The sequence below is a fragment of the Talpa europaea genome, assembly GCF_964194135.1.
Source record: "Talpa europaea genome assembly, chromosome: 6".
Taxonomy (NCBI): Eukaryota; Metazoa; Chordata; class Mammalia; order Eulipotyphla; family Talpidae; genus Talpa; species Talpa europaea.
Genome location: NC_140072.1, coordinates 28090608 through 28105521, shown reverse-complemented (window position 1 = coordinate 28105521; position 14914 = coordinate 28090608). Strand labels below are relative to the sequence as shown.

The 14914-nt window shown below is 47.3% G+C and overlaps 1 protein-coding gene across 1 annotated transcript; it reads right to left on the bottom strand.

Moving 5' to 3' along the window:
* Positions 1-1927: 1927 nt before the first annotated feature.
* Positions 1928-6226, bottom strand: TMEM247 (transmembrane protein 247; the record flags this gene model as incomplete). Its single annotated transcript, XM_084234782.1, is given in 4 exon segments — positions 1928-1965; positions 1968-2157; positions 5082-5420; positions 6110-6226. Coding segments are annotated over 4 exon segments (684 nt in total).
* Between the last annotated feature and the right edge of the window lie 8688 nt (positions 6227-14914).

Genomic DNA, 14914 nt, shown 5'->3' with positions numbered 1-14914 from the left:
TTTCCAGGTTATTACGCGTGCCACCGTTCACTGGAGCAGGGGTGACCCTCTTTTTCCCTGAATACAGCTACTACCTCACCATCTGACCTTTTTGTCCCATGTGATCTCTCCTTCCCACCTGTCCTAGCTTACCTGCTTGTAGGGTAAATGTATTAATAAGGCTTTTTATGCCACTAGCCTCTATGGCTATCCCCTGTGGCCCTTATGGTGTTAAAGCAGAAGGCATGCATGGGGCACACATGAAGCTAGAAATGGGGGTGGATGCACTGAATTGAGTGGCGTGATGAGAAGCCACCAGGGCTTCAGTGGCCTCATCTACCTACTGATGCCGAATCCCAGCGTGCTCTCCATTCGCTCATGTGTTCTCACCGAGTATCACTCAGCAAGCCCAGTGAGAGAGAAGCTTATTCTTTTGTCCCTCTTGAGGCAGAGCCCTGGGCCTGGGAAGAGGAGGGGTCAGGAAAGACTTGATGGATTGTACTGCCGTGTCTGCCTCATCCCATTCGCCCTACTTTCTCTAAAGTCTCCTGTGCCGTAGGTCATCATTCCTGGTTGGAGCTGGTAGGGTCAGAGGGACTGTCCACTCCCTACATGTGTGTGAGTTTTCTTGTTTCTCACACACACACAAACACACACACACACGGCAACTTCACTTTGTGCCTGCTATGGGCCCCCTAGTCTGTTCTTTTTGGTTGTGGGCTGCCTGTTTATTTGGAGAATCACATACATCTCAGTTGCAGACAGCTGTGGAAAGTTCCCTCCTGAGAACTGTGGGGGAAAGAAGACAGGCCACACAGCCCGACCAGCATCTCTCCCCGACCCCCCACACACTAGGGGCAGCATTGTTAACTTGTTCTCAGTCCCATCAGGAGTCTAAAGTCTAAAGACATCCTTCCCAAAGTCTCTGGGATTAGATCCATATCTTATCTTGCTAACCCTGTCACCCAAGCATGCATGCTCAGAGGAAGAGATACTCTTCGCCCATTAGGTCCTGTGGGCTTGTCCCGAGCCCCCTGGAGCTGCAGCATCTTTCTCAGAACCATGTTGCCTGAGGGTAGGCTCCAAACTGTGCACCCTGTTGAGGCCAATGACCTGCCAGGTTTGTCAAGCTCCAGGAGTCTTGGCTCTGGTATTTTCCTGTTCCTGCTGTAACAAATGACCACGAACAGTAGCTTAAAGCAACTCATATTTATTTTGTACAGTTCTTGGAGGTCAAAAGTCTAAAATAGGCTGCATTCTTTCTGGAAGCATTAGGAGAACATCCACTTTCTTGCCTGTTCTAGATGCTAGCTTCCTTGGCTTTGTACCCCTGCATCACTCCAGTCCCTGCTTCCATGTTACATCATCTCTAACTCTTACCCACCCCCCCCCCGCCCCTTATAGGGACCCTTGTGATTACAATTGGGCCCACCTAGAGAATCCAGGATCACTTCTCTATTTCAAGGTCCCTCATTTAATAGTATCTGCAAATCTCTTTTGCCCTCTAAGGTAACATATTCACAGGTTCTGTGGTTTGGGGCATGATCATCTTGGCGGGGGGAGGAGGGGTGGCTTACCCTAAAGCCTAACACAGCTCCTTACATCTCAGATAAGATCTGAGATGTGGGGGATCCCAAACCAGCCTGGTCAAGATGTGATTTCTGTGATTCTGGAAAGGCTTTCTAAACTTCCCTCTGCAGAAACCTCCCTAACCTGGCAACCTCTGAAATCCTCCTGTCAGGAGGTAAAGCATCTTTAGCCCCACTGAGAAGTCGGGCCCAGTGCAAGGCCTGAATCTCTTTCTTCACACGAGGCTGTAAATGACTAAGAGCAGAGACTTTTCTTCCCTGAGAGTGTGTTCTGATGCAGGGATGCACTCTGGGAGGGAAGGGGGTGCTGGGGTGGGAGGAACGGGTCTGGGGCTCACTTGGATCAGGGCCTAAGAACCCTATAGTGCAGAGATTCCCAGTGATGGAGAGAGCAAGGCACTTGGAAGTAGGACCACAAAGTTTTAATCAAACAGAGCAAAATGGCCGCAATGCAGAACAGGTAGTGCTTGGAGAAGAGAAAGAAGACCATCTCCTTGGTGACATAGATTATGTGTATAAAGATGAAGCAGTACAGGAACATGGCAAACTGGTTCTGGGGGAGCAGGAGGTCCTGGAGGCCTCCTGAGAACTGTGGGGGAAAGAAGACAGGGTGCTGGCAAAACCAGGACTCAGACTCCAGGAGGGGCTTCCATCTGCTCTCACACCCTCTTGAATGTGACCTCGGGCAGGTTGTTTTCCCCACGGAGGGGAGGGTCTCAGTGCCTACCTCACACAAGGGGGAGGAGGAAAAGAGCCACAAACTGAAAAACTCCTAGCAAAGTAAACTGGCACAAGAGCGAGCTCATGGGTTTTCCTTCTGGAGACTGCTCTTGTCGCTCTTGACTCAGCTAGCACTTCCCAGCCTCTGCATTCCACACTGTCCATCTGGGTCCCATGCAGGGAGTCTCTGAGACTCCCTACTCTGATGCTGGGTCTCAGGGGTGTTTGCTGGACACTCAACCTCATTTTCTAAACAGTGGCACAGTGAAAGGCGGTGTCTGGGGCACAAATGACTTCTCACTTTCTGGGGCCTGGCACATCTCACATGGAGTCAGTTGGTGATTCTGGGGCTCAGGGTTTGGTCTCCCTTGGGGACAGGTGGTGCAGGATGGGTGGGGGCCCTCCCCGAGCCCTCAGGGTGATGGGTGTGGGAAAGCAGCGTGTGTGTGTGCCTGTCTGGTTCTGCCTTTGCATTGCACTTTTCTGGCCTCTACATAATTGAGGGCCACTGGACCCCTGTTTTAACTGTGGAAAGCATCCATCTATAAGTCAGGCAGAGTTGATAAAACTATTTTGATCTGTCATTAAGAAGGCATCGTCCATGGTTTTGTCTTCAAAATATTTTTAAAAATCATGGAACATGTTTTGAAGGCAGCCAGATGGCAGGAAATGTGCTACCCTAAACTAGCCAGAGATATACTCACAGAAGCATGGGTCGATACAACGAAATCTACCCCCACATCCATCCAGAAGGAGAAAGGTGGAGAGCTTGAAAAGCAGCTCTCCACCTCCTAGTAAATGCACAAACATTAAAACACTTTTGTAAACTATTATCAAAGTCTAGGGTTTGGGGCTTACCATTGTTAACAATAAGATGTGAGAGCAACTAGATATAACCAAGGAGGGGGGGACAGAAAATGACCCCTATGTTGCCACCTGTAAAGTGAATAGCAGGAAAGGCTGAAGACCAGAGGAAGCAGGATTCTCACAGGAGAACCTGGAGGGCTGGACAGATCTATGTCTCTCTGTAGGCCTGGATCCACAGACTTCCTGCCCCATTTCAGCTTGAAATGCTGATGGGGGATAATTGTGATTTTTGAGGGAAAAAAACATGCATTTGTGAAACCCTTAGTCTTTTCAAAGCACTTTCAATGGTCAGTCTTTTAAGCAGAAGACAGAGCAGATAGGACTATATGCCAAGGTTTCCAACTCCCCCAGCAAGGAGAAAGATTTTCAAACAAAAAAAAAGGGAAAAGAAATATGGTTAGGGTGCCGCGTGGACTAAAGACATTGGGCTACACTGTACCTGCTTTAAACAGCTTCTGGCTCCAACGTGTAACAAATATTATCCCAGCATACTGGGAAAAAACCCACACGTTTGAAAATGAAACTTTTCTCTGAGAATTCAAAATTATCCATAAATGAGCCAGAATCTTAGACATTTCCTAAAATATTAAAGAGAGGGAAAAAGTGGATTCTGAAAGTCCCAGTTAAATGCTAATTGCTAAGCCAGCGTGTGTTCATCGAGGACAAATCATACAAAACTAACCTCATTTTCTTAAAAAATTTCACCAGTCAATTGGGGGAAATGCTATTGGTGTTGTAACATCTTAATTCTGGGAAACTGCATGACAGTGTGTCTCGGGTTGTTATTTTGGACAAGGTAGAGACATGTGAGGTGGATAAAATGTCACTCCAGGGTGCTGATTAATGCAACATTGCTAACCTGTAGGGAGATCGTTTAGTGGTATTTCCTTGAGGTCATATCCTCCTCAACAATTACTGCAATGACTTGGACAAAGGCAGAAGGCAAATTTCTCAGAACTGAGAATGAGTCAGAGCTGGGAAGCATAGCTAATACATTACATCCCAATAAAATCAAAAAGTGATGAATGTAAGCTGTTGCATTTGGGTCAAGAAGTGAACTGCATGAATACATAAAAATGGGAATAGCTAACATTTATTGAGCACTTACCTAATATGCCAGGCTCATTGCATTGTATCTTACTGGTGTTCTCATTTCATCCTCACAATGACCCCATGAGGTAGGTGCTACTGAAGAGCAAACCCAGGCTCAAAGAGGATCACTAACCAAGTCACAAAGTTTATATGTGGGAGACTCAGGATTTAAACCCAGAGCTGTCGGATGTTAAAGCCCAGACAGCACTACTTTACACAATAACATCTTTCATTATTTATGCTTGTGATGGCCCAGCCACAGTGCTAAGCACTTAACATCCCATTTAATAGCAAGCAGGCATTCTTATCCCCATTTAGGACAGAATTAGGGGAGAGTAACCCATTTCCTGCCAAAGGAAGTCTCGGTTTTGATTGACAACAAGGCGTGTGATCCCACAGAACACATGTAGCCCTGATCAGGGCTGGTAATGGTTCCAGCAAAATCCACTGGTCAGGCTGCAGGTAGGGATTCTGAGCATCATATTTTAAGACATAGAGAGGAATGGAGAGTGGTAGAAATCCAGTCACCGGGGAAATGTTGAGGGCCCTCCCTGCCTCCCCCATGCAAACGAGGAAAATCCTGGGTCAGTGGGTCCACTTTGGGGTCAAACTTTCTTTAAAGAGCTGGTTCTCAGCTTAGCACGGAAGCACTAGAGCCCTGAGTAGTCCATCTCTGGAGCCGGGGAAGCACCCAGCTGGAAGGGTAGTGTAGACTCCTGGACAAGTCAGGGGCGGCCTCTCTGGCCTCCAGTGTCAGCCCCCCACCCTCCTTCCAGGGCTGGACCTGGCACCTCTTGGCCAACAGCCCACGCCCCAAACTTCCCAGACACCTACCAGGTGGGGTGTCGCCTGCTGCTGCAGCTGCTCCATCACCTCCTCATGCTGCCTCTGGCGCTCGTTCTCCTCATGTACGTATTTGAGCCGCGTGAGCTCGAACTCCATGCGCACCTTCTCCAGCTCCATCTCGGCATTGCGCTCGGTCTCGGGGCTCCCTGGAGTCTCGGGGGCTGTAGGCATTTCGGTGAGTTCAGGTCCATCTCCCGCCTGGCCCTTGGTGGTGGTGCCGGCCTTGGGGGACAGCAACTTTGGTGGCCCTGGGCAGCCTCTGTCCTCACAAGTTTCCATCTCCTCTAGGTGGTCGTAGGAGGAGTCCGGCTTCGGGGACTCTGCCTCCTGAGGAGGGAAGGGGAGAGAGAGAGAGAGGACACTGAGGTGTCACTATGGTGCTGCCCCCACCACCAACCCTCCCCGATGCTCTCCTTTGGCTCCATGTTCCTGAGGACAGTGGTGTTTGAAAGTATCAGGAATTGTGAAGATCTAGACTGCGTTGATATTACAAATGCACCCCCAGTGAGTTATCAGGACCTGTGTTAAGCAGAGGCCCAACTGACACAAAGGAATGGTACCTAAAGGTGCATGGGGAGGTGCTGGGGAGTTGAGGTAGAAGTCTGACTTCCTGTGATTTTCAAATTCCCACTTTATCTAACTTTCAGATTAGTTAGACACCCAAGTCTATGGGGCGAGAAACCCTGGTTTTCCTTAAGAGAACCTAAACGTACCCCAACCAACAAAAGGGTTGTGGGGGGAGCTGGGACCCATCCACAGAGGGAGAAAGAGGCCCTAAATGGGGAGGTAAATAGGAGGGATCAAAGCCAGCTTTAAGTGACTTCACAATCCTATACTGGGCCCCTGGGACCCTGGTTACAGCTGGGTGCCAACTGTGGGGATGGGGCACTCCTCACCTGCTCCTCTTGGCAGCTGTCTGAAATGTCATAGCACTCAGCGCCTATCACTGCCCCCAGGGTACTCCTCCACTCCCCTACAGAACAGCCTGGGACAGTGAGACCAGGCATGCCCCTTACCAAAGAAGCCCTGGACTTCCCTTCAGACATGGGGTCGTCAGGCACCATCTTGGGAAAGGGTGGGCAGATTTCTCCTGCCCCCCGGGTTTCCATCATCTCCATGTCCTCTGTTGCCATTCAGAAAACCACAGTGCTGCCAATTGGGACTAAAGGACATCTTTTGAGGCAGTAATATTTAGCCTCACCAGATTCCACAGCCTGGCTACCATCACAATCCCTGGTCCTCACAATAATCCATATTCTATCAGTTGCTAGGGCCCCTTTGCTAGAGGGTGTGACACCTATGAGGTGTTATTAAGAACTTTAGGGTAGGCCTCTGCCACCCTAGGGTCTGCTTTTGAAACAGGACAGCCTGGGGGGAACTGGGTTGAACTGAGAGGTTGGTCCTCACTTGAATGCTTTCCAGTCAGGACATGACCACAAGCAGATACACTGTGAAACAACAAGATTTATATATGCAGGAAGAGAAAGAGAGAGGGAAAGAGAAAGAGAGAGAGAGAGAGAGTACTGATAGTCTGGCATATGACCAGATGCCCTCTGTCCCATCTAATAACATCCACTGAGCAGAAACCAAGGTCCAAGCTGAAGTCGTATGCGACAAGCTGGTTGTTTCTCCATAGACACTGCACCTTACCAGCAGTTTAACTGCCAAGCCCCAGCAGATTTTACCTGTCAAAGTCCCAGCAGAGTTCTAACTGCCAAAAGCCTCAGTTTAGCCCCTTTACCCCACCAGCCTCCTTCCCCTTTCAGGGGTGGGGTTTGGAAAGCTCCATTTTCTACCATTGAGTTGGCTATGAGTGCCAGCCACTGGTGTGGAGGTTGCTCCTCACTGTTCTTATAATTTCAAAACTAGAATTCTGCCACTTGAAATCCAGAATTCCATCATTTGAAATCCATTCCCTTGGGTTCCTGTTTTAAAGGCAGACTGTGTTGCAATAAACTAACTAGCTCTACAAACCCTATTATGGACTATATTGCCCCCTCTCCAAATATGTTGATATTCTAACCCCTGTCTCAGAATATAACCTTATTTAGAAATTGGGTCTTTATAGAGGTGATTAAGTCAAAATGAGGCCATTAGGGTAGCTACAAAGTCAATGAGACTGACGTCCTTCATAGAAGAGGACATTTGGACCCAGACATGCACAGAAGGAAGATGATGTGAAGATGAGGGAGAAGATAGCTTTCTATAAACCAAAGAGAGAGGCCTGGTAAGAGTCAGCTCCTCCAGAGAAACAGAACCAACAGATTATATATGATCAGATTTGTTGTGAGGAACTCGCTATGTGATCATGGAGGCTGAGAAGTGGCATAATCTGCCATCTGCAAGCAGAGACCCAGGAAAGCTGTTGGTATAAAATATGGATTCAGAAGGTCTGAGAACCAGGTGTGCCATTTTTATAAGTCCAGTGCAAGGCCAAATGAGCTATCAACTCAAACCAATTCAACCTTCCTCTGCCTTTCTGTTCTTTTCAGGTCCTCACAGGGTGAATGATCCCCACCTACGTGGGGAAGAGTAATATGCTTTAGCCAGTGACCAAGTCAAATGCTAGCCTCTTCTGGAAATGCCCTCACAGACTCAGTGCCCAGAAATCATGTTTAACTAGATGTTAGCATATTAGGGTATCTTGTGGCACAGTCAAGTTGATACATAACATTAACCATCATAGGCCTGGCATAGCTCCTTCCCTCATGGCCTTCAGAAGGACCCAACCCTGCGACACCTTGATCTTGGACTTCTAGCCTCCATGCTGTGAGACAATACATTTTTGTTGTTTAAGTCACTTAGTGGTCCTTTTATTACAGCAGCCCTAGCGAACTGATACAAGCCCCAGTATTGAGGGGGACCAACAAAGATATTGGAAGGTTGAGGATAGACTTTGCATCTTCAGATTTGTGAGAATGACAAGAATCATTTTTTAGTAGTTGGAGGCAGGGTTCCATTATGAAAAGGGAAAAGACTATATTTGAATTCTAGCTTTGTTCCTCGTTCTAGGTATGTGTCCAAAAGAAAGCTCTTTTAGAAATTTAATTTCAATTTTATTTTTATTTCAGAAAGTTATCTGATGCTCAGAGTACTCATTTGTAAATGGGGATAAGAATTTAGCTGCTTCCTTACATAGCAGCACTGATGTGAAAATAAGACTGTGTATTTGCCCACTATCTGCCTATAGAGAGGCTAAGTAAATTATAACCACCCATCATGTTCATTATTGTAGGGGTGTGTTTGTCAGTGGAGAGAGGAAAGTGCTTAAGATTCACATTACACATATTTTAGCTGAATCCTGGTTTCCTCTCCCAGCATTATGATGGAGACCACACGACTCTCTCACAGCTGCTGCAGATGTTGATCCTGCCTCCAGCACTAGGCAGAGGGTTGCCAGGTAAATATAGGATGCCCAGTAAAATCAGGATTTTAGATAAATACCTTTTAGTATAAATAAATTGCATAGAATGTATTTATATTAACAAAATTAATCCTTGTTTATCTGAAATTCAAATTTATCTAGGGATCTATATATATATATAAATATATATATAAGTAAATATATATCTGACTTAAGATATATATCTCCAGAAGAGCAGGTTTTTTGTGAAAGGAAGGGAAGGGTAAAGAATGCTTGCACAGTCACAAGCGGGCAGAATGAGCTGCCCCTGAGAGGGACACGCTTGCTAAGAGAGGCCTGCATGGTCGCAGGCGGGTAGCCTGTCGAGGAGAGCTGCCTCTGCTGTTTTGCAAAGTTGAGAAGGTTGGCCATGAGGGGCACCTGCATCCGCACCGGTGGGCAGAAGGATTGCTGCCTCTTGCCAGTGCAGAAATTGCACCTAGTCTTCCTTTCTATGGGAGCAGTTTATTCCTTTGTGGAGTTGTTAACTTTTGTTAACCTAATTACGTCTAGGGCGTGACTAGGGCGTGACTAGGCTGATTTTTAGAGTGATTCTCTAGAATAGCCCTCAGTCTCCATATCCCACCTCTTATCAGCGCCTCAGGATACTTTAGCAGTCAGATAACATTCAGGACCTAAGGATTTTTCATTTCTATAGCTGGTTTAAAGACTCGGTTAATCACTTCTACCCCCCACCTCCGGCTTTTAGCCTTGTGTGAGCCAGGTTTCTGGTCCTGTGGTGCTTCCTTTCCAAACTTCCTGCTTTTAACCTTCATCAGTAAGGCCCCATGAGGGCATGATGCAGACAGGGCAGGGACGTGCGGTGACTGGGTCTCCTGGGGACATGCTGGATTCAGCAGTCAAAGCTGGTGCACCTTCACACGCTTTGCGTTGTCAGAACTCAGTTGGTTCTGGTGTTTCTGCCTTTCTGTGTCTCTCACGTCTCCCCAACCTTCTTCCTCACCTTCTTTCCTACTTTATAACTTCAGTCTATGTAAGGTTTCTGCTTCCTCCCAATTTTGGCTTATTTATAACTTCAACTTCTAATAGCCTTTCCTGCAGTCTCTCTTCATGCATTCTGTGTTTGTCCTATCTTGGTCACTCATGATTTCCTGGTAGATTTCCCCAAGAGCAAGAATCAGAAGGAGCTGGGATGACTCTGGGTAGAACCTTCCATTGTAGCCATGGGGCCATCTGTTGGGAAGGTGCCCAGTTCAGTTCAGTCAGTGATGGAGAAGCAGAAGGCAGGTACGTACAGGGTAGTAGTGCCCAGCTGCCCCAGGAGGCCTATAAGCAAGGGCTGTGTGTGTGTGTGTATGTGTGTGTGTGTAAAATCAATTTCCCTTAGAAGGGGCATTGGGTGTGGCAGGCGCCGTGTTGAAGATTGACTGGCCCAGTCATTGAACAACATGTCAGTTGTGGGATCAGTAAATAACCAGAGGAGAGACTTGTGAGACGTGGGTCAGTACTGCACTCAAAACACACTTGCGTGTAACATTCTATTTGCCTCTCGATGCCTTTGGGAGGCAATTTAAAGCCAGTCCAGTTATCACTGCCTGACAAGCAAGGAACGTGTGTCACACAGATAGATGATGTGAAGGGCGTATGAGGGCAAAAGACATCAGTGCTTGCACCAGGACTGGAATGCGGGTCCTCAGCTCCTTTCCCAGTGTTTTCACACATGGCTACAAAAGTGGCCTCTGGGGCTCCCACTTTGAGAGGTAAGATGATTTTCTACCTCAGAAAGAGCAGTATGTACACAGATGTTCATCACCACAGCTAAAGACCGGAAGGGACTAGAAAAGTATTGCATGGTTGGCAGAGAGATCTGGTTAAATTTGTGCTGTAGCCATATCAAGGATTCTAGGCAGATTTTAAAAAGAATAAGATTATAGAAAAAGATGACGAAGGTAGATTCGAATCAGTACAAATATGGAAACAATATGTATATATTGCATTTTCAATTAAAATGTTGAAAAGGTTCTGGAAGTGAGAGCTTTGTTCAGTCTAGCGGAAGGAAGTTGAGAATGACATAACTTGCGCTAGTTGAGGACAGGCAGGCATCTGGGACTGGGTCATATTCAACCTTTATCCCCCAAACCTGGGGTCCCATCCTGAGTCTAAGACTTCAACTGGGGGATGGACATCTTCTTGCTGAAATGTCCTCTTCCCATCCCGTTGTCTCAGTCACAGACAGATGTGGCTTTGAGATTCTTCGGTACAGGTGTGTTGGAGCATTTAGAGGATTGTAAAAGTAACGCTAATAACAGCTTACGTTTAGTGAGCACTAATCACATGCCAGGTCCTGGGAATTTGTCAGAGATTATTTTACATAATTTTTCAAAGCAACCATATGAGTTAAGTACTATTATTATCTCTGTGGAAGTGGTAACTGAATTTCAGAGATGCCAAATCACCTGCCCACAGTGCAAGTTAGGAACAGGTAAGGCCCAGATCTTTTTTTTAAAGATTTGTTTATTTATACAAGAGCTGGGGTACAGGCCAGAGGCAGGGGAGGGTGAGAGGATTCACCAGATACAGAGCAGGGAGCAGAACAGGCAGACAGACCAAAAGTACTGTTGAGGGGAGCAGCAGTTGTAATAGGGGAGGTCTGCTGCACCATGTGGTTATCTCTCTGGCAGGCTGGGAATTGAATCCAGGCTGCGGACAGCTTCACAGTGCTGCGCTCAACCCGCTGCGCCACCGGGGAGGCCCTGAGGCCCAGATTTCAGCCCCAAAGTCCTTGTATTAAAAATTAATTCCTGCTTGGAATTTTCGGAGTGGTTTCTGTTTTTCTGATCCAGTGGGTATTCAGTAGGAGGAGGTGACTCAGGATGCTCAGAGGATTTGTCAGGGAAATCTGACCTAGGATGAAACAGGAGCAGCTTGAGGAGGGTCCTTCTCGGGTTGTGCAGGAATTATGTGAATGCATGGTTAGGAGTGCTGTGTGGGGGTCTGTGGGACCCCAATCTGGAGACTGAAACTACACAGTAAGTCCAGGAGGGAAGGTAGCCAATGAAGAATTATTAACTCATCATAAGGACTTGGCTACTTAGTGGGTAAAGAAAACTCCAACTAACCCAGGAAGGAATATATTTAGGGGAGGTATCGCTCTAGGGCTGCAATTCAGATCTCATTGGAGAGGGTGTGGCAGGAGCCACTGGATAGTGTAAAATTTAGCCGAGGCCAAGTTCAAGCAGGTCAAGTCTGGCATGAAGGAAACTGTCCAATGATGAATCAATAAATTAATGTGAAGCTGCCTAGCTAAGGAGTGGCTTTGAACTTGCCAGAAAGCATTACCAAGAACCTCAGCTGTGAAAGTTTTGGGGAAGATTCCTACTAGGGGTCACTAGGGGTGCTGGCCAAACATTGCAGCTTTGCAGGAATAAGAACAAAGAAATGTGCACCAGAACTGGGGCGAGACATCCCTGCTTCTTGCGATGTCTCTCAAGTAACAAAAACTTAACATCTTGCTCTGGCAAGAGAATTGTTTATAGGGTTCAGCTTCAGTCTCAGGTGGGCAAAAAAAGGTGCATTTGCTGCTGATGGGCAATGAAGCAATCATTGGTGCAGTGTGTACAAACGAAGACAATTCCATTTTAACACAACTGCTTCCTTGCCCTGGAGGAATGTCCTGCCTTTTGAGAAGCTCACTCTAAACAATATTCATATGCTCACTCCAGGTTCCTGATCCTGCGCTAGGACTGTAGGAAATACCTAGGACCATCTTATGCAGCTCTTACCTTGTGCACTATATAACCTAGCTAGAGTGAAAGAATGGTTCTTGAAGTTCCCTAAATACACTGATGCTTGCCTGCTTTCCTGATTTTGCTGGCAGTTTCCTTGCTCCTTTGTCTCCACCTATGAAAGTCCCCTCCAGCCTCCAGGGTCATGCCAGCTACTGCAACCTGTGAAACTGTGTGTCTCGTGTGTCTGATGCTTTGTGTGACAGTGACCCTGTGCTCTTTTCATCTCTGGATTGGAGGCTGGGTGAGTACAGAACTTGCTCCCTTGCTCTAAGTGGGTGCCAGCATAGGGCCCTGGTCAGGCTGGGGCTCCCTCTGGCCAGTGAGTGTGACACAGGCAGGCAGACCAGAAGGTCTTCTGTCTAGAAGTAATGACTTCTTTTTGTCTTACACATCCCCAAGCAGAACCAGAGGCCCTGCTTCCTAAGCACTTACCTTGTTTTATGCTTTTACCTTGATGTGGTGAATTAGCAATAGACGAATTTCTCCAAAATTGAATGTAAATTAAAATCCTATAAACTAAATTCTATTTTAAATGCATGGACATGGAAACTTTTCTATTTAAGGGAATTTTGTGCATAATTTCACAAAGCTGTTTTCCTTGGGTCTATCACCTATGTCAATCTAATGACTATTCATGTCTTAAACTTGTTAAAGTAAAGCTCACCTCTTTTTGACTGCAGTGAAGCCTGAATAAGAGGGCCCTGGTGCTCAACTAGGTTGGAGCTTCTGGGAGGAGAAATGTTCCAGTGCATAGGCCTGAAGTTCTAGACTTGCATCATTCAGAGCCGAAAGAGGTGTTGGAGACTCTCTTTTTTGGGCCCCAGTGTCTCTTCTCAATAACAACTTCTGATTAATTCATTTGGGGTCCAGTGCAGTGCAGTGGAGGTGTTCTGCACCAGGAAGAGTCCTGGGGTTCTGATCCATGTTCTGAATTTACTTAAGTCAAGACTTAAATCATTGAACCTTATACGGGTGCAGCTTCTGCATGTAAAAACTGGGGGCCTGTTACCATTATCTACCTTACAACAGATGAGCTTGGGGTCCAGTTGTACACCTGCTGGACACTGGTGTGCCCCAACAGCCTTGTAGAGTGCACTTTCTAGTGGTCAGGTTAGGCTCAGCGGAATGAGGTCAAGGAAGGTGTCCCCTATGACATCATTGAAATCTTTCTCAAAAAAGCACCCTTGAATGCGTCATCTGACAACCCATTTTTTTCATTTCATGCAAGTTAACATAAAATAAACTTATTCCTGTAAAGAACTTATCTCTCAGCATCTTTGTGTTACTCTTATTTGCTTCCATCCCACAACCCGATAAAAGGGAGAGTGACCTCAACTCTGTGAAGTGAGCGTTAGCTAATACTGCCCCCTGGTGGTCAAGCTTGTCCTCACTGGGGCGCTTTTAGCCCAGGAGTTTTCCCAGAAATTCCTGTTGTTGGCCATTTGCAGAATTATCAGCAGGTTATCCCAGAAAAGTTGAAAGCACAAGAACTTGGGGAGGGATTCCAGGTCCAGAGAATATCTTATAGCAACACAAATCTGAAAACTGACTTTGTGGAGGACTATGTTCCAGGGAGGAGAGTCAGGTGGGGAAGATGTCATCAGTAGAAACTGCCCCCAACCCACCCTCCAGGGAGCTGAGCCCAGACAGAGCAGCAGGAATGAGAGCAACAATGAAAGGAGCCAAGGGGGTTCAGCCCTTGGCATGCCCAGTAGGACGCAGTGAGCAGCTGTCCTGGTCAGCAGGTGGAGCACAGCCACGTGAGGCTCCCTCCAGCAGCAGGAGCCCTGGGAGGATCCGGACAGCCAGATGGCTGTGCTCTGGGACTTGGGGTATGCCCTCTGATCCTCAAAGGAGGGTAGGGCCACAGAGCTGGGAGGCCTGAAGTGGAATGGCAGGCAGAAAACTAAGACATGAGGGGGAAGGATCTGGAGGGAATCAAATTCAGGGCTTGGGAAGCAAAGTGGAAGACAAGAATAAGTGTTTAAATCTCAGAACTAACCGAGCAGTTGGGCTCAGTTACCAGAATTGGGGCAAGGTTCCAGCAGGCCTGGCTGTGAGTCTGACCTGTGCCATAAAGGCTGCATAACTGGTGGGTGAGGAGAACCTTTTGGAGACTCTGGATGGAGTCTTCAGAGGGGAACAAACTACATGATGCTTGTACGTAAGGTGCTGACATTTCAGGCCTGCATGTCAGTTTTTATGAAATTCCATGTGCGACCTGAGGTTGGCAAGAACTAAGCTGTTTCTTCTCTGCCAGTCCCAGCAGGGGCTACTCTGCTCTGACAGCCGGCCTGCTCCTTCCTCAGTGTGTGTACCTCCTCTGGCCTTCCAAAGAAGGCCAGAGAAACTTCCCTACCAGGAAAATAAAGCTGCCACTGGAGCTGCTCCCCTGAGAGGCACCCCACCTACTGAGTAGGAGTCGGGGTGACTCCTGCTGGTTCCACAGCCACTCTTCCTGAGCTTATGTGCACTTGAACTAGTTACCAGGCCTTTAAACCCAAATGGTGGAATGTTAGATGCTGAAGCAGAACAATGGGAGACATGTCTGGGAGTTTGGGGAAAGTCTCCTAGAACCCCTCAATGCACCACAAGTTGAAGAACCCCCTCCCCTCCTCAATCAGCTTAAAAATCCAAGCACTGAAAGTGAGCGGGTCCCTAAAAGCCCA